Source organism: Pavona decussata, unplaced genomic scaffold, assembly GCF_977016875.1.
Source record: "Pavona decussata unplaced genomic scaffold, jaPavDecu1.1 SCAFFOLD_140, whole genome shotgun sequence".
NCBI classification, from domain to species: domain Eukaryota; kingdom Metazoa; phylum Cnidaria; class Anthozoa; order Scleractinia; family Agariciidae; genus Pavona; species Pavona decussata.
Window position 1 is genome coordinate 152,768 of NW_028145553.1, and position 27,043 is coordinate 179,810.

Here is a 27,043-nt window from a genome sequence, read left to right on the forward strand (position 1 = left end):
GCCAATTCTGCGTCTTGACTTGTGCTGGGAGGCTTTGCAGTCTGTGGATGATCGTGCGAAAGATCTTCTTCGACAGAAGGAGGTGGCGGTGTCTCAGCAGTTGTTCTGAGCTGACGCCTGTTGCGACGGTAGGGGCGACCGGCAACTTCTACTTCATACGAGCGGTTTGGAAGAATCTTCACACAACTTCCAAGAGACCATTTAGTTTCACCAGGGAGTTTCATTCTGATCGCTTGACCTGGCTGTAGTGGTGTTAGCGGTTGACTCTTCGAGTTGTACCGCTGCTCTTGTATGGCTTTGCGCTTTGCCAACTTGTCTCCTGTCTGGCTGTCTACTTTTGGCTCCAGCAGTTTGGTGTGGGTTGGCAACAGCGTTCGTGTTCTTCTGCCCATCAGACGTTGGACTGGTGAGGTTCCTAAACCTTCTGACGGGGTGTTTCTCCAGTCTAAGAACGCCAGTAGAGGATCTTTGTTGTCGGCTCGTGCTTTCTTCAGCAGCGCTTTGCAAACTTTCACGGCGTTCTCCGCTTTTCCGTTCGACTGAGGGTAGCGTGGGCTTGAGGTCTTGTGCTCAAATCTCCATGTCTCGGCGAAATTTGCAAATTCAGACGAGCTGAATTGTGTCCCGTTGTCTGTAACAAGGACTTCCGGAATACCATGTCTGGCAAACTGGACTTTAAGTGCGTGGATCACGCTTGCTGACGTTATTCGTTTCAGTTCCTGTACTTCGAAGAAATTTGACCAGTAGTCCACCATTATCAGGAACTGTTGTGGTCCAAGCTCGAAAATGTCAGCACCAACTTTGGACCATGGGCGACTGGGCATTTCATGTGGCTGGAGTTCCTCTCGGCATTGCTCTGGCTGGTATGACTGGCAAACGCTGCACTTGGAAACGTAATCTTTGACTTCCGCGTTGATTCTTGGCCAGTAGAGTAGCTCCCGGGCTCTCCTTAGGCATCCACCGATTCCTATGTGCGACCTGTGGATTTCTTTGAGCATATCAGCTCGCAGCGATTGAGGAACAACCAGGCGTTCTCCGCGATAAACCAGTCCACCATCTTCAACCAGCTCGCTTCGGCTGTCGAAGTAAGGTACAAGCTTTGCAGGGCAGTCTTTTCGACATAATGGCCACCCTTTGTGTATCGCACCAATGAGTAGCTGCATCTCTTGGTCATCTGCTGTGACTCGTTTGAACTGTTGTAGTCGGTTGGGCGATACAGAAAGTCCATCTTCATGCTGAACTTCTCGTAAGGCGCGTACTTCACTGCTGTCGTGCTGGGCGTCCTCGGTTGTAAGCCTGTAGGCACGGCTCAGGGCATCTGCAATGAACATTAGACGGCCTCTCTTGTACTGAATGTCCAGAGAATAGTTTTGTAACGCCATGCGCATTCTCTGTAGTCGTTTCGGTGGGGAACGCAGTATTAAGCAAAATATGCGAAAAAATTCCTTCTAACATAAAGTGATTTTTGAAGCGACTCGTGCGTTCCATTATTGTGGTCGTGGAAGCGAGATGTCCCGCTTCCACTGCTTATGGCGATAGAAGCGAAACATCTAGCTTCTATGACCACAATAAATAAACATTTTTCCGGTGAAAGAAGCGAGTTGTTTCGCTTCCTACAACCAATGGGCGACAAGAAGCGAAACGTCTCGTATCCACACTCACAATAAATAAACAGTTTTGTCGGGTGAAAGAAGCGAGTTGTTTCGCTTCCAACAACCAATAGGCGACAAAAAGCGAAACGTCTCGCATCCACACTCACAATAAATAAACATTTTTGCCAGGTGAAAGAAGCGAGTTGTTTCGCTTCCTACAACCAATGGGCGACAAGAAGCGAAACGTCTCGCATCCACACTCGCAATAAATAAACAGTTTTGTCAGGTGAAAGAAGCGAGTTGTTTCGCTTCCAACAACCAATGGGCGACAAGATAAATAAACTCGCAATAAATAAACAGTTTTGTCAGGTGATAAAAATTCGCGCATTAGTTTTGCAGTGGTTGGGTGAAGCCTGGGCACTAGATGCTAAGGTACTCTTCCAGTCGAGATTGCACGTGGTTTCATCCTGTTCCGTTCGTGGAGATATATGCCGACTTAATGCGCCCTATTTGTACCACGACTGTAATGAGCAAAGCCTTTCTTATATATTCAGGTAAGGTAGCTTATTTTTTCCCTCTTTAATATCTTCAAGCCGGACAAGATAGACTTGAAAAAGCCCCTTTGAATCGTAAAGTTGATGGTGGCATATGCTGTCTACTTTGTCGATTTGGATACCGAAATTGTTAAACAAGCTATATCTTCAAACGACGATCGGCAGACCACATACAACTAAATGCTTGTAAAGTCAGAGGACTCAGAGGCATACTGAATTCTACGAACATAACCGTAGCTTTGCACCGGGGGGTTGTGTCTCTGTGTAGAAGTGTGTGTGTGTGTGGGAGGGTACTCTTCGGAATTCTTGATTGGGGTTTGCTGCTCTGTTCTCCAAATCCTGATCCTATTTCAGATCAAAACAGGTCATTTTCCACACCCGTTTTCAGACCTGAGTGCAAAGCTTGGCATCGAAATCAACGGAGGTGAACACCATGCAACCAAAGAATGGGCAAAATTCAGCCCGAATGATATACTTTCAGTTACTTTGCCTTCTCCCTTATTCACTTTGACTTGAGAATACGCTCTCGTAGTTCCCTTGAAAACCATACACGATTTCAGACCATAATGGTAAAAGTCTATACCCGTTTTCAGACCTAAACGGCTCAAAAACCATACCCTTTGGGGCGGCACATACCTATATGGCTTCTGATAGTAGTGTCTCCCCCCCTCCTTGAAGCTTTGCAATGCGGGTAAATATCCAGTAACATCAACTCAAAATGATCTACGTTTGGAGTCTTTGAATATGATACCAGATTTTTTGATAATACAAGATTACTTCTAATCGTATGCATTTGTACTGTTTCGTGGAAAACAATATCGCTGCGAGTATTTTAAATGTACTGTATTATCTATAGTACTTTACACTTGAAAAGTAAAACCTTTTGTAGAAACCAAATTCATCTGCATGTTTGTTTGTTTTTTTGCTTTGCAGTAGACTTCATGGCGCCACTGATTCATTAGCAAGGTTAGTGTTTCTCAGTTATCCCTGTTAATTTTAGCAACAATGTTGTTCGACAATTTATCGAATTGTTACGAAGTACCCACTACAAGTGTTCCAAATAAAACAAACAGAATAGCATAAAATAACAAACGAACGCATTCCAAAACCAATTATTTAGTACACCGAAAAGCACGACGCAGTTCAAATGGATTTGTATGATGACACCTTTCGGTTATCTTTCCATTTAGGGATGCAATTTGTGCTTTTAACAAGAAGGAAGTATTTGTATTTAAATGTATATTTTGGAAACTCAGGGATGGAGATTCAAACTTTGATCAGATAAAGAAAAGACGTTCAAATTTAAAGACAGTCCTGGCTGTAAATAATGTAAAAAAAATGTTTGAACATACCAGTTGAAATTCTCGTGAATGCATTTTGGAAACCGCTGAATAGCAATAAATGAGGGACGGTGTAGATTATAAATGAAGAATGCAATCAAGTACAAAACAACTTTATCAAAGACGAATCAGTGAATTCATACAGCCAAAGGAGATATCGGTTGTGTCGTAATCTTATGTCAGAGAGGTCGAAAGGTGCAAGTATGTCTACTAAAACTAATTAGACATTGGTTTTAAATGGCATTTGACAAGATATATATCTAACAAAACATTTGTTCTCGCTGTGTTTGTAAAATCGAGATTGGCTTAATTATCTGGGTGGGTTTAGGGCCGGTCGCACTAAGAAGATTTTTCAGTTACTTTGCAAACATTTTTGTCTTCGCTGATGTTTGACGATTGCGACCGGAGTGTTTTACTTTGACAAATTTTTGGCAAAATGTACCAAACTACAAAGACGCCGCAATAAAAATTCGAGCTCAATAAGATATTTCAGTACGCGAGCTAGCTCAGAGACGCTCATCATTGAAATTAATACAGTATCAATGAGCAATTTGATTGGCGTTTCCTGTTAATAAAAGATATTCTTTCATGTTGATCCGCAAACGAAAACTGAATGTTGTAAAGAAAAATGTTGTGTTAACTTTGGTTGAGTTTACAAAATTTTCGCTGCCTAGTGCGACAGGGCCCTTTATTTTTTGTTTACATGTGGATGGGCCTTGCCTCGTTCCTGTCAATCGGTTTCGGATCGATCGCGGGGAAAAGAGGAGGCCTAAAATAGGCAAGATGGGCCAAAAACTGGGTGGACTTATATTCGGGTGGCCGTATAACCAGCTCAGTTATTTTAGTTATTTATTGTTTGCTTGTGGATGGGCCTATAACTGGGATTTTACGGTATGTGCATTGCTGTGAATGTCATAAAAAAAAATACCCTAACTGATGTATTTTTGTTTATTTTGGTCATCTTTTATGGCAGTTTATTAGTGCTATTTCATTTCTTCAATTCACACCTTAACCATGGTTCCCACAACTACCTTTCCAAGCCTCCGTCCCTCCATCCCTACCCTTCCCACCTATGTTCCTGGATGCTGTAGCAAGTATAATCTCCATTTCTATTCTTGGGAAACGCCCTGCAGTGATAAAGGTGTATTCTTTGGAAAACCCCCTTAGTTAGCCCTGACAGTCCCCCTATACCTATACACTGCATTTCCCCACAAAGAATTCAGTGAAACACGGCCGAAATAGGCGAATGAACACACTTGTTAAATTAATGGTCGTTTCATCCTATTTCCACCCATTTTTTTCCCACAGGGTATGCTGTTCTTGAAATTACTACTGTTATCTATCAGTATACTGTTAGCGTTCTACCAGGAGATAATGGAGGCCCCGAAGGAAACGAATAGACGGCGTTCTATCACATTCTCTAGAGCTAAATGTTCGAAAACACCTGTCATCGAGGATCACTACAACATAAAATGGTTGGAGATCATGCTGGAAGGTGTAATTGGCGAGGGAAGTTACGCCCGAGTGCACAGTGGTAAATGGAAAAATACAAGTGTGGCTGTGAAACAGTACAAAATCAGCAAAGGTGTAGCAGCTTACAGAAATATGGTTGCTGAAGAGGCGAACGTTCTCCTTCGTCTTTCGCACCCTAACATTGTAAAATGTCTCGGCTTATGTCATGAAGAAGTATCTTTGGTGCTGGAGCTGATGAGCAAAGAAGTTCAAGTTGACGAAGATACGGCTTCTTATCATAATTTGCGAGAAATGGTAGATGATTTACAAGAGTCAATACCCATGGATCTTAAGGTGGACGCCTTACAACAAATGTCGCAGGGGCTCCAGTACTTGCACAGCAATGGTATAATTCACTGCGATATTAAGAGTGCAAACGTTCTTGTAGGGGGCAAAGATGACGACTGGCAATTCAAGCTCACAGACTTTGGTGAGGCACACAGATCCATTACAACTACCGCAAGCACGGTGATGCAGACAAAATCCTTAACTGTAGTGGGAACAGCTGCATTTATTCCACCTGAGTATTTAGTCGGTGATGTGGTGCCAATGAAGACATCCAGAGATGTATACTCTTTCGGGATGGTGATGCACGAGCTCCTGTACCCAAACATGAAACACCCTTGGCAGCACCAAGTGCCACATGGAGAACTTTCAGTGGTAGCTAAACTCGCACTCGAAGGAAAGCGACCTCACATTGAACATGCCCTTCCTTTGAAGCCATACACAAGCCTCATGCAGGAATGTTGGAAGCAAAACCCTCTTGATCGGCCAACCATAAGTGAAGTTAGTGTGAGGCTACAAGAAATGTGGACTTTCCTATTGGATGGTTACACTGATGAGGATGAAAACAGCACACAAAGCTCTGTTCTGCTAACAAGTACCACCCTCTCACCTGCGTCGTCGCCTTTAAAGAAACGCCCTGATAGAGAGAGTTGCAGAAGCCATTTGAAACCGTCCGCAGAAATAGTGTGGGAAACACAAGAGTTGAAAATGGAACCAGGACAGAACGCAAGCCACTGTCAAATGAAGCATCCAAATAGTGGGCAGTACGTCCCCTTGACGATAGAAGAAGGCCTGCCTAGCTACTCTATTGTCAATCAGAAGGTTTATTCAGAAGATTTGTCAAGATCTCCCTGTGAAACAGCTGGTGCAACCCAAGGGACTAGCTTACAATCAAGGCCAAGCCCTAACCAGCCCAGCAATCAGTGTTGTCTAAAAGAACGTTTGGAGAAAACAGATAGCCAGGGACAAATACTCAGTGACGCAAGAGAGGATACCTCCGGAAGTTTACTAGACAGCGGGGTGGAAGAAATCGAGGTCTGTAATGATAGCCAAGGTCACCACTCGAGTATTAACCAAGAAGAGAATTCAGAAGTAACAATCGAGGGAAACTCTGCCTATGAGGGACTTGAGCATTTGCCTCGTATTACGCATGATACCAAGATAAGGTGGAGCGGCCATTTAAACACTTACTTTTCCATTTCAAGTCTCAGGAGCATGCCATAAATGCGCTTACAAGTGGGAAGGATGTGGTAGTTATTCAGTCGACTTCAAGCGGGAAGAGCTTGGTGTACCAGCTTCCTGCTGTCATGGCTACTAATCAAATATCCCTGTGCTTGTGTCCCACCATCTCCCTTATGCAGGATCAAGTTTCCAATTTAGTTAGCAAAGGCGTTAACGTTGTACGGCTGGGATCGGAGCATACGTTGGCCGATTATAATGCTGTCTTCAATAGCGCACCTGAAGACCTGGGGTCAATTCAATAAAGAAATTACATTTGTAGTTTTTACACGTGTAATTACACGTGTAAAGTCCGACTTGTAAATACAAGGATTCAATAAAAGAATTGTCCACACTGGAATTTACACGTGCCCCCCTAGTAAGAATACACGTGTAAATTACATAGTAGTCTTACAAATTATTGTAAACTCCGTTTGAATACATGTGTATTTTTTCGAATGCAAAATTCAAATATCTCTTCTGTCCTTTTAATATATATGCGGTTCTCCTTCCTTCGTTCTCAGATATATATTCTTGAGACCATTGTTGAGCATGTTATCCAAGCAACAAAAGTTGCTTTTAGCCCAGCTTTTGAGGGACCACAAAATGATAGTTTTAGCGCCATTTTCGTCGACAGTGACGAAGAAGGCAAAACAAGACGCGTCAGTGAAGTGCAAGTTTCTACCGCTGAAACTGGCAATGGCAGGGGCGGCTCACCAAAAATGCTACCAAAGTCGGCAATCTTAAAAACAAAAGGCCAAGAAAAATCAGAGGTGAGGCTCTGCCATCAGTTAGAAAGGCCAAGGGGATATCATCAACTGCACATAACAAGGCAACAGATCTAGAAGACGACATACTGCGCCTTAGAAAAAGAAAACTTCAACTGGAAAATATCGAGCTGAAATTGGACATAAAAAGGCTCAGAAAATATCTTGACAATTAAATAGTTTTATTAAACAGCGTCCAAAATGGCATTTAACAAGACGATATCAGTAATCGTTTGGACAGTTGCTGAACTTATTACATTTATATTATAATACTTTGAATATTGAGTGAAAAAACTGTAATTTGCAACCTGTGAAAGGTTTTTGCACTTATCTTTAAAATAAGACCATGGTTACCAATTTAACTAGCATAATTGTGACCTACAGTTTCTTTTTCTTTTTCTAGTAAGGTAGATGTGCAGTTTTTGCAAAATACATGTAATGAATATCGTCATTGAGTAACAAATGACATATTAAATTGGCGTTTTTCGTCGTGGATTGTTCTCTTTTCATGATATTGAAACAGTTTAAGTTTTGAAGTGTCATTGGTATTATTTTTCGCGCTCATAGGAAGTGCTGCTGCAACTGCTGTTGTCTGTCCTCTTGTTCCTCTGTTGTCGATATCTAGCTCATCGTCGTCAATGCCGAGATCTGCATCGTCAAGAAGATCATCACCGTAATCACTAAACAGAATGCAGAGATTGTGCAGTGTAACAGCACACTTGATAAGCTCGGCAGCTCTTTTCATGTTTCTCACTCTCATTCTCCTCTGTAGAGCATAGAACCTTTTCTTAAGAACGCCGTAGAACGCGATGAATGATATTCCATACTGTTGATATGGAGATACCATGACAAGAGTGCATTACGTGATAGGAGGAATTTGTACCAAGGATGTGGAGAAATACTAAAAGTTGCTGTCTTGCCGTTAGTGCTCGGTTGCATCTTGTTCTGTTCCAAACGCGGGGCTGTTAATTCCAAAAGATGGCCGAAGGCGTCGACAGGGAGACGAAACTTCTCTCGAAATTCCCTTGGATTTTGGACCTCAAACAGCCGTTTTTCCTCAAACTTCCTAGGTGGACGGATTATCTGACATCTCAGCAGCTGGTCGAGTTTCTTTTCTCTCGAAGAAGACATGTTTTTACACCACAATTTATTTTTCTGAAGTCTCACTCAGTGTGTTTACAAGTGACAAGTGACTTGTATTTTGCACTTGTGATTTACAAGTTGGACTCTTGTAAAAATACAAGTCGGACTCTTGTAAAAGTTTTATTAAATTGGATTCTTACCATATTTTACACGTGTAGCGCTACACCTGTAATTACAAGTCGGACAGTTGTAATCTGGACTTGTACCGATTTTTATTAAACTCGTCTCCGGCTGCGCTTGTAAATACAATGGTCCGACTTGTAGATTACAAGTGTAAAAGTTTTAATGAATTGACCCCTGGCTAAGATCGTGTACATGACACCAGAATATTTGTTTGGTGGAACCGAAAGTAGTGGTTGTTTAGAAAAGGTGAAGAAGATGGAAGAGGAAGGAAAGTTGGCGTATGTAGCGATAGATGAAGCCCACTACATATGGCAATGGGGTGGTTCGTTTCGAAAGAACTACTCACAGTTAAAAACACTAAAAGATTTGTTCCCCAAGACCCCCATTGCCGCCCTAACAGCCACGGCAACGCCCGAGATGCTAGCAGAAATGAAGAAGGACTTGCTGAGATCTCCTTTTGTGGTTAGAGGAAGTGTGAACAGGCCCAACGTTTATGTTGATATCGAACGAGGACAGGGTTTCGGAGAAACCCTAAACAAAGGGAGAAAGAAAGATAAAAACATTGTAACGGAAAGGGATCGCTTCGGTCCAACCGCAACACGAATAAAGGAGAAGATAAGAACTGATTGCGCGATTGTTTATTGTTCATTTGCTGAAGATTGCAGGAAGTTGAGCAACATTTTGAAAGAAATGGGTGTGAAAGCGGAATATTACGTCGGGAGCAGTGGTTCTATGACCCCTACAGAGAAGGGCGCAGTTCACAGAGCGTTTAAAGAAAAGGCTCTCCAAGTTATTTGTGCAACTGAGGCATTTGGTGTAGGAGTAGATATACCGCACGTGAGGTACGTCATCCGAGTGGGTTGTCCGCCGAGTTTGGAGCTTTGGGTTCAGGAGCTAGGTCGTGCTGGCAGAGATGGCAAACCCGCAGAAGCACTCTTATTATTCAATGAGTATCCCGACTGGCAGAGGTTGCCTTTCTGGACAAGGAATAACCCTCCTGAGGAGAAAAAGAAGAAGGAAGACCAATTCAAGCAGTGTTGGCGTTACATCTATTGCCCATTTGTCCGCAGGTGTTTGCGAAGAGCAATAGGAGAGCATTTTGGAGATGTTACCCAAAACGTGGAAGTAGAAGAGAGATGCTGCCTCTCCTGTGAGAAGGATAGTGCTCCTGCTGTTGATATTTCAAAGTATTTGCTGATGCTGTTAACTGCCATCCGTGAGTTGCAATCCCAAAATGGTGTTGGTGAAAGAAAAGTTATCGAGTGGCTTCGGGGTAACGACGTGAAGTGGAAAAAAACCCCGGAGATGAAGAAAAGAGTAGAGTCATCAAAAGTGGAAGGAAAGGGAAAGGAAGACGTTGAACAAGGTCAGGGGACATTGACTCCTGAGTGGTGGAAAGTCGTTCTTCGTCAGTCAATTGCCTTGGGGTACGTGGAAATGCATTTCTTTACCCACCGATTTCAGAGATATGAGCAGACGAGTCGTACCGTGACAGTTAGTACGAAAGGAATGGAATTCGTGAACGAAGCCCGACCTGTTAAGGTTCCAGAACCATGTTCACTAGAGAGTCTTCTAAAGCCACACAAAGAAAGAATGGAAGAGAAAGAGCGAGCCCCGAAAACCTACCGATCATCTAAGCATTTCCTACCTGGTCTCAAAGAAATGATTGAAGATACATCTTCATGGGCGAAATGCGTCGCTAAAGAGTATCAGTACCCTGGTTTTGACACCGAGCCGGGTAAATTGTTGTATGTGGAGAACGTGAACCAGTTAGCTCAGTCGGCAAAATCTGATCCACATTTCATCTACAATGACATGCAGTTGACCAGAGGACCGGTCAACAAGCCTGCTACAAAAGTGTGGAACATCGATGGTGCGCCCACAAAAGTGGTAATTAACAAGAGTCGTTGTGAAGGGGTTAAGAGATGTAGTGCGCCCACCTGCTCCTACGTGGTGTCTCGTCGGCAGCAGCTAAACCGTTGTAGAGCCCATCCAAAAGCACCTCTGGAGAAATCTAAAACCTGCAACGTCATGTTTGTCTATATTCATCCTGAGGAATGCGAAAGGGATGTAAGACGTTGGATTGGGGTCGTCAGCTCTTCCCCTGGTGAAGTGACTCACTCCCATGGAAAACCAGCCCCAAGCAAGATACCAACGATGTTGCACGAACAAATTGTGGAATGCGTGCAAAGCGACTTCACAAAGACCGCCAAGGACGTGCAATTGGGTTATGGAATGTCATGTATGCCTGCAGATGAATCTCCTGTTGCAGCAAATATCGACGTTATAAATCGTGTAGTGAAGAAGCCCAACTTGGTCAAAGCGTACAGCATCATTCAGAACTACGAAGCGCTAGTTCAATGCCGTGTCAATAAAGATGCTAACAAGAACCTCACTACTACTGACAACGAGAAGCAAGACCAACCCAACTTTACCGACGAAGTAGATGCCTATCTATGTCCTTACAAAGTGGATCACTACTTGACAGACAATCTGAATGCAGTTTTCTTCTTAAGTAGATTAATGACGAAGATTCTTTCAAGTGCTGATTTCATTGTTGTCGATGTCACGTTCCCACCCCTTGCTGATTTCCCATACCTGCTCAATATTGTCGCCTTCAATCACCTCACGATGGAATACATGATCTGTGGCAGAGCGAACTTGGACCGAGTAACAGTAGAGGCATATCAAGTGGCTTTCAGTGGCATATTCAATTGTGTCAAGAACTACTACCCAGAATTTGACCCAAAAGACTCCCTACAGGCAGTCATTGTGGACTACTCAGATGCGCAAATACAAGGTACGTTCTACATTTGCCCCCCAAAAATATATAAGCGGTAAGTGATCATAGAGCGGAGCAAATATTTGTTATTTTTGTGTATCTTCAGGTTTAGTCCAAACTGTTGGAAAGGCCAAAGCATTCAGTGTGCTGAAAGGTTGCCAGGTGCATTGGATGCGTTCAGTGCTTCGTGTGGCAAGTCGAGTGTGCCAGACAGACGAAGAGCAGATTGCTTACAAAGTCATCGGCAGAGCTATTCCTTTTGCAGAAAGCGAAGATGATGTACTTAAAATGTTTGACGCACTATGTGGAAGGGTCACAGTGTCCGCACTGGATGGAATTGTACAGTTTGAAGATATATCAACTACCTCCATCATGAACACTCACTGGAGTAAAGCAGAAACCTGGTGTCAGTGGTGGACACAAGAGAGGCACTTGAAGCTGTTATGTGAGGCCACCGCCGACATGAGTGCAACTGTATGGGAGACGACTCCATTTACAACGAACGCCGTCGAGTCTAAAAACAGGTTGAGTGTTCCGTCTTCAAAAGGGCCGGGTACCCTGATCACGCAGTTAGAGCATCAATATCGAATGGACAGGCTGGCTACGCAAAAGCATGTAGCGGCCGAAAACGATGTCACAATCCATCATCGATCGGATACTCAAGAGGCCATGGCGCGACGAGCAATGGCAAAAGCAACCTGGAGAAGGAAAAAATCATCCTCCAAGACAGCTGACAGAAGTGGCCCTCCCGATACTAATATGCACGAACCCACTACAAGTAGGCAGGGCAAACGACCACTACCAAACCAGCAGGAAAACCCTCGCAAGAGGAACAAGAGCGAGCTACTCGGGCGACTAGTATCAGTGGAATGTATGGGAGAAGACAGGGTCACGCTGGGATGGTTTGATGCACGCGTGGAGTCGTATGACAAAGAAGCAGGATATCTTTTGCGGTTTTTAGTCAACGAAGACGAATTTATATACGCAAAGAAAATACCAGCTAATGACATTACGCTTTCGTGATGTGCATAACGGTATAGTCATTAGCTGGTATTTTCTTTCATTGAAATGTAGTCGTCCTCTCTATGATATCGGTAAACTCGCGCATTGACGAGGTAGCCCTGGAACTAACAGTAATTTTTAAACAACTTCAGTGTAAACCTACAACCTAAATTGGAATGGTTTAAGAATCGTACATGTCTGCTAAACTTTAAACTATGTTGAAAATTCGATAGGCTATATATATGAACTGAAACAGTTCAGTTTTTAATTTGCTTTGCACAATCGTGAAATGAAGTGCTCCAGTTAACTCGAGTTAATAGCCTATATCGACTGGTTCAAGCGGATGTTCGCTTAGTATATCATTCCGATTTAGATTACAATTGCATTGAAGTCGTTAGGTCACCGTTATTCAGATTGGACCGTTCAGGGCATGTTTACAAGGTGGTTGGGCGACCCATCGGCAACTCTATTTCGCGGGATAATTTGTTTCTAGGTCACAACGTCAAAGTGTAAGCGGCCGTTCAAATTGGGAAGGCTCTAGTTAGGCGAAATACTAGTTGCGGAACCGTGAAGTATAAGCCTTCCTTATATGACTTTGCAAACATAGTTTTAGTGGACAAGCATTAGCCTTTTCTTGTTATGATTGCTATCTAATTACATAGATATGTTTAAAGTTAGATGATTTTTTTGTAAATTGGGAACTATTTAGGTTAACAGACATATTTACCATGCTTAATTGAGTTAATGGCATGTTTGGTGTTATATTCGAAATACATTTGAGTAGCAATACACTGAGGTTAACTCAAGAGAACACAAAATTTAGAGAGATTATCTCCTCACTCGCACGTCTCTTTTTACCTTTTGGTTGAGACACATTAAGTATATTGATTTATATTTACGAGTTTTATAATAACATCCTTATATTTTGCATGCTTTAGAGTACTTTAACATTTTACATTCAGTGATTATGAGTCATTAAGAGTGATTACGTTTTAAAAAAAGAAAACATTTTATGGAGTTTAATAACGCAACGTGATATGTACCACACGTGAAAGAACTATCAGCCTGATTCACGTAATCAAATACTTAGAACTTAAGTCTGTCTAACTTTCATCTGTTCCTATTTTGATCGGACAGCCAGCAAGAACTTTGGATCCCTTGGGTTCCAACAAGAACACTAAGCTATTTCTCTTAAGGTGTTTACGAGTATTCAGTAAGTTAATATCTTTCTTTATGTCAGCTCCCACAAAAGCTCTGTCAATACAGATCACGTTCCATGAAGGACATGAACGTACAACAAGCGCGGTGATTGGTATTCAAATGATTTATACGCATTTCTCCGTGAAGTTTTAACATGATTTAATTTTGGGTAACCGCCATCGCTATGTACTTGAAGATGACGCGCATTATGAACCAATCACAACGCTCTGTGTGGATGTGCGCGCCGCGTTGTTTAACAAGCAAAGCGTTTGAGAGTTCAGTTGTCAACATCCATTAAAGCTCCTAAAGACGAAAACGAGTTCCTGTCTTTCACGAAACCAAGCCGAAAACTATTCCTCGTCTTGTTTTACCTTGGAAAAATATTGCTCTTGCCCCTAAGAGTCATTGAATGCGGGACGTTTCGCTTCTTGTCGCCCATTGGTTGTAGGAAGCGAAACAACTCGCTTCTTTCACCTGGCAAAACAGTTTATTTATTGTGAGAGTGGATGCGAGACGTTTCGCTTCTTGTCGCCCATTGGTTGTTGGAAGCGAAACAACTCGCTTCTTTCACCTGACAAAACTGTTTATTCATTGTGAGTGTGGATGCGAGACGTTTCGCTTCTTGTCGCCCATTGGTTGTTGGAAGCGAAACAACTCGCTTCTTTCACCTGACAAAACTGTTTATTTATTGCGAGTGTGGATGCGAGACGTTTCGCTTTTTGTCGCCTATTGGTTGTTGGAAGCGAAACAACTCGCTTCTTTCACCCGACAAAACTGTTTATTCATTGTGAGTGTGGATGCGAGACGTTTCGCTTCTTGTCGCCCATTGGTTGTTGGAAGCGAAACAACTCGCTTCTTTCACCTGACAAAACTGTTTATTTATTGCGAGTGTGGATGCGAGACGTTTCGCTTTTTGTCGCCTATTGGTTGTTGGAAGCGAAACAACTCGCTTCTTTCACCCGACAAAACTGTTTATTTATTGCGAGTGTGGATGCGAGACGTTTCGCTTCTTGTCGCCCATTGGTTGTAGGAAGCGAAACAACTCGCTTCTTTCACCTGACAAAACTGTTTATTTATTGCGAGTGTGGATGCGAGACGTTTCGCTTCTTGTCGCCCATTGGTTGTAGGAAGCGAAACAACTCGCTTCTTTCACCTGACAAAACTGTTTATTTATTGCGAGTGTGGATGCGAGACGTTTCGCTTTTTGTCGCCTATTGGTTGTTGGAAGCGGAACAACTCGCTTCTTTCACCCGACAAAACTGTTTATTTATTGCGAGTGTGGATACGAGACGTTTCGCTTCTTGTCGCCCATTGGTTGTAGGAAGCGAAACAACTCGCTTCTTTCACCTGACAAAACTGTTTATTTATTGCGAGTGTGGATGCGAGACGTTTCGCTTTTTGTCGCCCATTGGTTGTAGGAAGCGAAACAACTCGCTTCTTTCACCTGACAAAACTGTTTATTTATTGCGAGTGTGGATGCGAGACGTTTCGCTTTTTGTCGCCTATTGGTTGTTGGAAGCGAAACAACTCGCTTCTTTCACCCGACAAAACTGTTTATTTATTGTGAGTGTGGATGCGAGACGTTTCGCTTCTATCGCCATAAGCAGTGGAAGCGGGATATTTCGCTTCCACGACCACAATAATGGAACGCACGAGTAGCTTCAAAAATCACATTATGTTAGAAGGAATTTTTTCGCATATTATGCCAACCGTTAATTGCCCGTTTCGGTGACTGCTGTATAGGCTTCTTGAATACGGCTTGTAGAGGCTCATGGTCAGACTCGACGTGTACGACGTCTCGGCCATATATATACTGGTCAAACTTGTGACAAGACCATACGATGGCAAGAAGCTCTTTCTCGATCTGGGCGTATCTGGTTTCAGTGTCTGTGAGCGCTCTTGAGGCGTAACACACTGGCTGACCTTTCTGCATGAGGACAGCTCCCAGACCTGTTTCAGATGCGTCGCACTGAATGGTAACTTCTTCATTCACGTTGTAGTACTTGAGTACTGGAGATTCAGTTAGGTACTTCTTCACAGTATTAAACGCGATACTGTGCTGCGTCATCCACTGCCACTCCACGTCTTTATCTTCTAATCTCCGCAACGGCTCTGTCATTTCGCTCAGATGCGACATGAACTTAGAAAGGTAATTCACCATTCCAAGGAAACGTTTAAGTGCTGTGGCGTCTTCTGGCTCAGGCATGGCAACGATCGCTTCAATCTTCCGGGGGTCGGGTTTGAGTCCCTCGGGAGTGAGCAGGTGCCCCATGAATGGTACGTTTGTCTGAGCACGACTGACTTTCTGTCTGTTCAGTTTCAAGTTCCATTCTCTGCATCTTGTGAAGAATGCTCGCTCATTTTGTTCTAGGCTCTTGTAAGCTTCTTCAGTGGTGTCGCCGAAACCAGCGATAACAAAGTCATCAGCAATGACTTCTACGCCTTGAAGCCCCTCCACAAATTCGTGCATGGTTCTTTGCCATACTTCAGGAGCGGAACTGATACCGAAGGGCATGCGAAGCCAACGGTAGCGACCGAAGGGAGTGTTGAACGTCGTTTTGTAGCTTGACTCGCGGCTTAGCTTTGTCAAGTCAAGTAGCGACCTCTTCTATGGTAGGCATCTGGTAGTGCTCTCGCTTGATCGCTTCGTTCAGATCCCTTGGGTCTAAACAAATTCGAATTTTGTTCGGCTTTATTACTGCCAGCATACTTGAGACCCATTCTGTTGGCTCTGTTACTGGTGTGATGACGTTTCGCTGTACTAATTCGTCTAACTTTTCCTTGATTTGTGGGCGTACTGCAACTGGTACTCTCCTCGGGGGGTGAACTTTCGGTTTTATCCTCTCGTCCGTGATAATTTTGTACTCGCCTGGAAGTTCTCCAAGTCCTTCAAACACATCTTTGTATTCTTCAAGGATCGTGTTACTTCTGTCGATATCGTGAGCGATAATACGTCACAATCGGCTAGCGTGACGATTCCAAGCGCGATACTTGTATTGAGTGATAGGATAGGCTGATAATCGCCATTTACAACATTAAAAGTCAGAGTTTTCTTTCTGTCCTTATGCCAGACTGGGAGGTTTATCTTTCCGGCGATTTGTTTTCGTTCACCAGTGTAGGAAACGATTGATTTGTTGCATTTCCTTAGCATTTCGACAGTGTCATCTCCGGTGATTGATTTGTACACTTTGAGTGGTAATAAATCGCATTCGGATCCAGTGTCAACTTGAAAACGGACTACATTTCCGGCCTGTCGTCGGTTGACGTGCAAATTTACAAGGGCTTTGTTCGCACGACTAGGCTGTTCTCCAACGGTGCAAATTTCATATTGATCAGGTCCGTCATCTAATTGCACGGTAGCAACAGTCTTGCTTCGGCAAAGCGATTGGTAGTGATTCATGTTGCCACATCGGTGACATTTCTGACCAAATGCCGGACATTTTTGTTTTGCGTGTGACGTTCCACATCTGCCGCAATTACCACGCGATGTTTGTTTTTGATGTTTGCTGTTTGCTGCACGCGATGGCATCGACGGTCTATTGCTTTTCGAGCGACCCTGTTTTAACGCATTGACGTTTGCGCTTGCACCCATCAGCTTCACTTGGTGCTCCGTTTGCTCGGCTGCTTTGATAAGATCGACGGCTTTTTGCAGTGTCAAATCATTGTATCGAAGCAGTCTCTCACGCATCTTGTCGTCTCGAATTCCTAAAACGATCCTGTCACGCAAAATCTCCTCTGGGGTAATGTCCTCATGTTGGCAGTTTTTAGCGATTGTTCTTAACTCTGTAAGATACGCTGCGATATTCTCGCCAGGCTCTTGCTTGCGATTGTTAAATCGGTAGCGTTCGTAGATCACCTGCGTTCGCGGTTCGCAGTATGCGTCAAACTTTGCTAGCACGTGTTCTATTTTGGTTTCATCTTCGTCCTCTCCCCATTCAAAGGCATCGAAGGCTTTCGTGGCATCTTCTCCAATAACTGACAAGAGCGTAGAAACTCTTACCAGTGGCTCCTGTTTAGAAATTCCTGTGGCGATTTCATATCGTGACCACACTTTCTTCCACGCTTTCCAATTTGTGGCTACGTTGTCGTCCATGACAAGCGCTTTTGGCGGTGGCAAGTTTGCAGGAGGCATGAATATTTGTGCAGGCGGAGCGGGCAAGATTTCTGGAGCTTCTCCTGGAGCTTCCTCAGATGTCCCTCCTGCCGGCATCGTGGTTCAGGTTCTGTCTGACACCATGTAACGTTTTATGGTCGTACGTCGGAACGATAGATAGAGAGAGACGCGAGTGCTAGTCAACTCCTAGTTTAATGCAGGCTTCTGTGTTCTTAGAGTTACAATGAATCAATAAAGTACTCTTATACAAACACGCGATATGCGTTGGGTAATCAGAGGTGTCGATTACACTACTATAATTATCATATCAAGATCACGCAAGTTAGTGTCACAATACAATGTCACAATCCGGTATCGTTACACATTGTTACTTTACTGTTAGCATGTTATTTTGCGGTAGTACGAAGTTTGAACACTGCGATTAATCAAGACCGCTGGAATGAGGTGCCAGCTTTGTTTTAGGTTAGTAGAGTCGTCAGCAATGAAATTGCGAGCGACATGTTTTCAGCGAGTGTATGTGATGAAGAATATGATTTGTAATGTAGCGAACGATTATGGTTTTCGTCGTCTCAGGAAGATATTTTACGTCGACAAAATAGTAGAGTTCGATTTCCATTCTTGTTCAGTTCTGAAGAAACTAGAAGCCACGCAGTGTTTCACGACTGTCATCGCGAAAGCCCAGAATGTAAGCTTATTTCTCAAGATCGGCTTGGAACTTTAATGTATTAGCTTATTAAAAGTATTTGTCCCACATTTTATGCGTATCAACTGTTGAAAGCGTCGTTACGAATGAAACAGCATGTTTATTTTATGGAATTCTCCCTCTGTTTAAATGTTGCGTGACGACAGTTATTCCTGTAAGTTTAATTTTAATGGACAAATTGTTTAAATGCATACAAAAGGAAAACGGCTTGAGTCCTTAAGAAATTTTTAGATAAGAAAATTTTGCAACTGGAAAGGATAGCTGATAAAGATCTCAGAAGAAGATTGCTCAACATTATTGTGAATAGAGCTACCAGGTTTGTATGAGCGGTTGCAAGGGTGTTTGTCTCTTGTCTGTATGGGGAGATTAACTTACGTGAAAAGACATTCAGGTCCTTATTCTCTCGTGCAAAAAATTGGGAAGTTGAGTTCAGTAGCACCGGGTGAACAATGTACTGGTACACTGAGATCTTGCAGAAACGACATGCATGTGCAGAAACCTTGGAAGGTACATGTAAATATTATTGTATTACCTGTCACCCTTTACAATACAGATGTCCATGAACACCTGTATCGGTATGATGGTTTTCCCCCATTGGTGGATGCCAAAATGGAGCTACTGGGAATACACTCTAAAACCCAACTGCAAGGGAGATATATACAGTACCAAATAGATCCCAGGATGGTAAATCAACCATGGTTTCTCTATGTATTGAACAGCCATTTCAAAGAAGACAATCTAAAAGTAAATTATCACCCCTTGATTACTGAAGTGTTTCTAGCAACTCGAGGATTAACCCAGCTGACCACATTACTCTGCAGTATAATTATGTCATCAAAACATGACAATATACATCAGAACTGTAACATATTGCAATACTGTTTAATTGGTACATATTGTGTAACATAGTAAAGTGTAATTAGCATATTGTAAATTATGCAATTACTGCACGTTTTCACACACTTGCACAGTGTAATGACTGGCTGGAGTATTGCTGCGCCCTGCCTCTTTTATGTTCCAGTTCTCACCCCAGAGGTATGACAGACAAAATCTAATTAATGAAAGATAACTTCACCTCCTTAAAATGATGAGATTTATTACCAAGCATACATAATGAATTCAAGTCAATATTTGTGGCTCACTTGGCAAAGTTGAACAGCAAAATGCTGCTAACATCACCTCTCAACTGCTCACCATTTAGAAGAGATTAGAGAAGAAATATCTGTTGTTGAGAGTATGACAGTAACATTTTAACTTAAGCAAAACAGAGAATTAGATCACCAGAGCATCCACAGTTTGTTGACTCCCAGTGGGTAGTTGCTGTAAAGGGAGGAGATTCTACAGTGTACTTAAATGAAAAAATCTGTAGGGAAGGTAACGATAAAGTGGAATGGAAGAAGTCTCACTGGTCTATCCCTGTGAACTATGTGGGTCAGCTAGTCGTTGGTTACAGTATTTTTGTTTTTCGCTGCAGAATTTGCATCCGCGATCCCTCTTGATGACCAAACTTCAGGTAAAAGAGAGACCGAAACTTTCCTGTGATGTTTGGACGTCGAATAGCCAAATTATTTGCGAATCCGCACAGACGCGCCTTCACATAAAATCGCCGCCATATTTGTTTATCAAAAAATCGGTACTTAGTCTCGCTCGGCCAAATTTCTTAACTGGGGCGATCATACAAACTCGGTTCCAGGCCTCGCTGCTAGCCCCCCCTGACTGCATCATTTTGAATTCCAAGCCTTCTCTTCGCGTCCTTCATTATAGTCCGGGAGCATGTGTGATGCCGTGGGAATTTCGTGAAGAAAGCAAGCCACTATTCTGAATGTGTTAAGGGGACCCTAAATTACATGAAAAGTTTTGGTGGCAACTTTGGAACTTGCTCAGACGGGTTTTATGGGGGGTCGAAAATGTGACATGTATATCCATACATGGAAACGAGGCTCAAATATAAAATTATCCATAGCTATCCATTATTTGCGTAAAATTGAACCAAAATCACCACAATCAAGCAAAGCAATGTTTCAAATATCAAAATGCGATTTTAAGAGGTTATTGGGGTCACGTGACCAAGCTAACACGAAAACGAGGCTCACGCAAAAGCTGCAGTGGAAAGCCATTTAACTTCTCCTGACAAAGACAGATTGAAGAAAGTGTGGCATATGGATGTCATCCGTGGAACCAGACATGTCTGCATGGTAAGGGTTATCACGTGAATATGCTTGCATGAAAACGAGGCTGTCACAAAATCACATTGTTATAAATGAAACCTTAGTCATTTTACCAAAATGACAATCTTTTAACGAAAATATTTTATGAATTGTTTAAAGATAGAAATATGACAAACATTGGCCAGACAACCAGTTTAATGAAAAATATTTATAGTCTAACATCTCCTTGTCACTCTTCATAGCAGCGATACAATGTAGCCAAAACATTACAGTGGATCAGATAAACTTTCTTTCCCATATTAGAATCTCTTTTCACAGGAGTTTTACCATAGCCTTCCTAACAAAACATCTTAGCACGGTTATCAGTAACTGTTACTGGTTGTCCTGGTTTTCATTCGTGTGTATACAATGATTTACAATGTTCATTTGGACTATAAACTAGTCGTCATCATCTGAAACGTACTCTTCAACTAAATAGAGAACATCTTCCTCCTGAACATCGTTATCACAGGTCTCCCCATTGTCGGAGCAGGTGCAGAGGTCTGTGCAGTTTAACCCAGCCTTGCGGCACTGACAGCGGTTAGTGGAACACCTTTCTTTGGAGCATCCACACTTCACAAGTTGAAGTATCGCTTCAGGGGCTGGTGGCAGGTTTGTCATGACGGGTACCCATTCATCTTGGTCCATTTGCCATCCATACTGCTGCGGTGATGGTAGCGCTGAGTTTGTTATTCTGTCGCTGTTCCAGACCATCAACTGGTAATGCGCTCTCAGGATTGCCTGGTGCAATGCGGCCTTAGTTGGTGGCAGCCTGTCTGATTGTGCTTGTCTTTTCTTGAAAAGGAACCATCGCAGCTCTTTAACAGTTGTTATTGTTGTTCTCGGTTGATATAGAAGACAGACAAACTTCTCAATGGCTGCAACAATTTCTTCATTTGGATGAGCAGCTTGCCCAAGTTCTGCAAGGGCAGTGATGATGGATGGATCCGCCTCTGCAAATACCTTCCAGCAGAGAAGCTTTCCCTTTCCAGAAAAACTTCCCGTGTTGTCGGCCCCACTAAGGGCATGGAATGCTGGAAGTGCTGCTATCTTATCTGGCCCAAGAGTTTGAACAATAGGTTTGAGCTCGATAATACGATGGTGTTGCCCTCTTCCCGTGACAAACAGCGTGTCCTCGCACAATTCCGGATAACGCCTAAGAGCAAGGACGAAGACATCTGTGTCCGGAGAGTGAATCTCTAGTTGGGTTGCACCATAAGCCGAAGCATCGAGGGCATGCAAGATCATCTTTGTGTCAGCTTCCTCTTGGTTACTCTGTAAATGTCCCATGTCCTTGTGCGTTGCTTGACATTCACTTCCCCATGCTACCACCAGTTGCCTTCCACTACGATCAGCATGCTCTTTAATCTTTTGGCCCAAATAGATAGTGAGCTCCATCTTGGTCTTCGTGTGTGACAGGAGTCGTTTCATTGGAACTTTGGCAATGTGCGTTGTGTCAGTGATGTGGTAATAGACTGGAGCTTGGCCTCCTTGCCGTCTAACCCTGGTGGCCGCTTTGAGTGAAAAAGGTAAATCATATCTGTCAAAAATTAAACGCACTTCATAACTTCCAGTGTATGCCTGCAGAACACGGTTGCTGAAGTGCTCAGCCAGCTGTGCACAATTTTTGATCCACTCTGGCTTGTCAAGTGACTGAACTTCTGCCATCCCATCTACAATAGCGACTTTCACTCGATCTTCATTTGGACTAGCTACTCTCCTGTTGCTTCTGTTGTCGTTCAGCTTCTCCAGAATGTTCATTAGATTACTCTTGGATGAACAGTGAAGCATTGTGCCATCAGCAGCAAACAATGATCGCGGGACTATCGAAAACTCGTATTGGCCTACAGTCTCCTTTATATCAATTTCTGGCCTGCTCTTGCACACCATCATCATACGCGCGAAAAGGGACCTATCCTCTTGAAGCTCCACAATCTTGTCTGCTGCAGTCACCTTTACCACCTTTGCACTGGTTTTCCATGTTAGGAGTTTTCTCTTCTTTAAGGGCGACCAAAGGTTAACTTCACCAGACTGGACTCGTTCTTTTACAAAACAGTCAAACAGTCTCCTGCCAATCTCGCTTTGTTCACACAAATCTTTCTTTACCGTTTCTGGCATAACCACCTTGGTCACTAGGTTGAACAGGTCGGTATGTGCATCAGAGAATGGATTCGTGAACCTTTCAATAGTGGCTGTTAACTGTGCTAAACCTTTCTCTTCGCGTGCTAAGACAGCTGTAGCGAGGTTATGATGACGACCTTGAAGTTTGGAAGACACCCCCGCCATGTTCTTTGCTTGTTCAGCTAGGCTTGCGAGCTCTGGAGCTATCAGGAAGAATTTAGTCCGAGCAGCTTCATTTAGGGTGATGCCAACCAACCCTCCAGAGACTTTCATTGACCGGTTCTTATGTTCGAGTGCATTGTCAGCTCCTACTGCGCAGAATGGTACTTTAGCATTTTTGTTCACTACCCAGTTCCCTTGGATGAACTCTTCATAGATTTCTGGATCTGATTCTTTCAATGATGACATCTCAGCAAGGTACACAGGAATCATACGTGCATAGTTTATTTTGTCATGGGCGAAGAAGTACTTGGTGAACATCTCTAGAGTAATTAGATGTAGTGACCAGTCTCCAGTTCGAACAGCTCTGATGAATGCCAGCATCTCCATAACCATACGCATGTAGTGGCGCATCACTTTGAACATCGGGTTGCTGGTGTTTGCAGCTTCAAATGTTGACATCTTCTCAAGAATATTGAGATAACTTATAGCACTAACCATATCCACGTGTGCGTTCTTCACTTGTGTTCTTGTACCATCTTTGCATGCATCACAAAGCTCTTGTGCCAAACTCTGAAGGGTCTCATGTAACTCCTGATGTTGCTTGAAAAAGGCTTCCTGGTACAAAGTGAACAAGGCCTGTAAGGTTGTGATATGCGTGTTCTCACCTCTCTTCACATGGTTGCCGTCAAGTATTTGCCGTACTGTCGAGGGACCATAGAGCTCCGATTCAATCCAGCACATGTCGATACCGCTGTTTTCCACATATGCGCCGATGGTTCTCAACATGGCCATGCATATGTGCAGCTCACCCGGGCGAAGTATGATGTGATCCAGGTCATTTCGAGCCATTTGTAGCTTCTTTGCAGGCAAATAAAGTCCCATGTCAAGGGATATGACTGTCTTTCTTTCTGAACCCACAACCTGCGTACTTATCGTTTGGGCGTACATAAGAACTGTTAGCAAAGTATTCCATTCATGGGCTGGGGCTGCAATCAAGGGAGGTATACCAGCGCGTGTTACAGGAATAACATCAGTAAGAAAAGAATGATAACCAGACCATACTGGGACTTGTGTTTTCTGGTGGATCACACTCTGACTCTCATTATCGGACGTTTCATCACAACCACTCTCCTCTCTTGTAAGGGTGCGTGCCAGCAACCAGGCAAAGTCATCTTGGCTTACGGTGATTGGAATTTCATGCTCAGCAAAGAGACCAAATGCAGGATGAAGTGGGTGTGTTGGTTTCTTAGATGGCTCGGGGCATTCCAATAATTCTGTGAGAGACTTTGGGAGCTCTTTTATTGAGCGACTGAGGTCTGATGAGTCGTCCAACCTACAAATACATTAAATAACCTTTATTTTTAATTTGTTAATTCCTAATTTTATTGTATTCACATTGTAGGCATGTTATGCGACGCATTTTGACCTATCTTACATCAGTTAACACATTTATTAATGGTATTTGTAAAAAGTGATGTTCCTCTTGTTTTATCTTCTGGGAAACACGCCATACGAACTGCGATATCGTCGGCAAAAGTTGCAGTGAACCGTGTCTGAGTTTTTTTTAAGCTGGGAACTGGAGACATGGAAGGTATGGCAAGTATAGCCGAATACAGAAAGCCTAACCGTTTCACTAATTTTCTATCAACTTTCTAATAGAAATGAAAACATACCTTAAGTCCGGCTGTTCATCATCTGGTTCCGTCCTCTGGTAGATTGCCATGGCTGTACCGTGTAATGTGCGCTTCCCATCATAGGTATCTTCAGCGAAGTCAACATTGTCGATAGCAAAGAACACGTGCCTATCCTTCACTATGTCTGGGGGAAGATACACTCCACCACATTGTTCCATACGTTGAAGAACATGTGCCTCTATCTGCGATTCCACCCTAAGAAGTCGGTTGTACTCAACGGACATCCTAAACCCGTGCAGCATGTTTACAATTTCTTTGCTTCGTAAAGCTTGATGAACTGCAAGGCCCACTGCAAGCTGTTCTGGCATCTCTCGAGTAGATTGTATTGTTTCAGACTTCTTGTTCTTGACTTGTCGTTCCGTCAAGCACATTGATATGGTAGTTTGAGCCAGATGCATCGCCCGTTTATGAACTTCAGTGCTTTTTTCTTCAACAGACAGGGTGGCATTTGGTCCTTGAATTATCCATCTGTAGAAACAGTAAAGTTCCTGTGGGCAATTATCCTTTGATAATGTTTCCAGTGAGCCAGTGAATACCCACTTTTTACAGTTGTTGATGGACTTCCGAAGGAGTACAGCAGCATCATACAAGGTTTTCATATTGCTTGTACAATCTTCATTAACAGTTTCAGATAACTGAATCGCAACATCTCTTGATTCCTTGATGCTTACCCTCTCTGATTCGTTCACACGTTTGGGCTTGTGGAACTCAACACCTTCTACTTCGGCCTGAATAAGTTTCTTTATAGTCTTGCGACTGCATGTCTTCCCTTCCACGTTGTTTTCCTGCGAGATAGTGTCAAATGCAGCCTGTAGCTGCGACATATTCATTACCTTGCCGCTCTTCAGTGCCATCTCTGTCATGGTTACAAACTCTATCTTGGCTGCTACTTCACTTGCTTGCTCGATGTTTGATGTAGCAGAAGGTTTACGAAGTACATTTGTGACATGTTTCGTCCAGCAGTTTTTATGATATTTGATGTCAATTGCATGAGCATCTTTGCTGTCAACTGCAGTCGAGAGTTTGACGTGTAGCTTCTCATCTCCTTCTTTCTTCACGGCAGCATCCAGAGAACTTCCTGCAGACAAGGTACTGACAGTGTGTAGTGGTTGACGATATCCTCCCTCACCATCACAGAAAAAGCACACATCTCGATTGTATGGCGATGTCTTCGAGCGTGTTAGTGGTTGTTTAGCTTCCAGTGACAGATCACAAGATTTCCGCCTTGCCTCGTTTGGACCAGACAGTTCTCTTTCATACCTTTCTTTAGCTCTTTTTATCATGCCTGAATGTGTCGTTTCTTGGTAACACTTCCTGTGCCATGATACTCGTTCTTTTAGTTCTTTAAATGAAAAGCCTTTCAAATAGGACCACACTTCGGTGAACTTCACTTCTCCATAATGAGATCTTTCCTGAATTGCATCGAATAGTTTTTGGTGTGAAACAGGGTTTTCCACAAGTTCCTCATCTGTTTGTGTCTGGCAGATGATGCACAATTCTAAAGTAATGCCTGTATTGCGAGGAAACTCCATAGCCATCCTCGCTACATTCTCTGTAAGTCAAGATGGCGGACTCCTATTCTTATTATAACTACCGCTGACCATAAATAACAAAGACACAGCCCAGGCCCTCTCTTACGTGTGCACCATCCTGTTTTCTCTTTATGTTCAAAATAAAGTGACAGATACGTTTTGTGGTTGAAGCATGTTAATTAGTGTATCACTGTTCAAACTTTTTACCTATTTTTCATGTTTGTGCGATTTTGAGAGCATCTAATGTATTTTTTTTGGTGGGGGGGGGAGGATTTTAATGTCAGCGCTTTTCAAATATGCTAGTTAATTTTAAGTTTGTAACTTTGTGTATGTTATCAAATGAATAAAGAAATTATTATTATTAATATTATTATCATAATTATTACTTTTTATCATAATAATAATAATGATAATAATAATAATAATAATAATAATAATAATAATAATTGTTATTATTATTATTATTATTATTATTATTATTATTATTATTATATCACCTTTGCTTCATTTTTATGATAGGCTTTTCATCTTAAGGCCCTACCCTTATAAACACGTTTGAATATATGGGTGTTATCAAGCAACGACACTTCATACCTCATCCTTTTGCAATGTTCCATGTACTCCAGTGCAGCTTTTGTGCCAGACTCGTTTTCATGCAAGCATGGTCACTTGATAACCCTTACCAATAAACATGTTTCATTACACGGATGACATCCACCTGCAATACTTTCGTCAATCTCTGTCTTCGTCAGGAGAGGTTAAAGGGGTTTCCAGTACAGCTTTTGCGTGAGCCTCGTTTTAGTGCTAGCTTGGTCACGTGACCCCAATAACCTCTTACAATCGCATTTTGATATTTGAAACCTTGATTTGCATAATTGTGGTGATTTTGGTTCAATGTTACGCAAATAATGGATAGCTATGGATAACTTTATGTTAGAGCCTCGTTTCCATGTACGAATATACATGTCACATTTTCGACCCCCCATAAAACC

The 27,043-nt window shown here is 42.8% G+C and overlaps 3 protein-coding genes across 5 annotated transcripts in view; 2 read left to right on the forward strand and 1 right to left on the reverse strand.

Annotated features, from left to right (window-relative positions):
- LOC146466772 (18S rRNA (guanine-N(7))-methyltransferase-like) overlaps nucleotides 1-27,043 on the reverse strand; it is an 84,762-nt gene that overhangs the window by 35,346 nt on the left and 22,373 nt on the right. The gene's annotated exons all lie outside the window — the stretch shown is intronic.
- LOC146466773 (E3 ubiquitin-protein ligase TRIM71-like) overlaps nucleotides 1-27,043 on the forward strand; it is a 74,898-nt gene that overhangs the window by 34,162 nt on the left and 13,693 nt on the right. The window lies entirely within an intron of this gene.
- Nucleotides 11,166-13,996, forward strand: LOC146466775 (uncharacterized). Its single transcript, XM_085126727.1, has 2 exons — nucleotides 11,166-11,334; nucleotides 11,423-13,996. Exons 1-2 carry the CDS (start codon nucleotides 11,166-11,168, stop codon nucleotides 12,337-12,339), a joined length of 1,086 nt encoding a protein of 361 aa, XP_084982853.1. The 3' UTR covers nucleotides 12,340-13,996.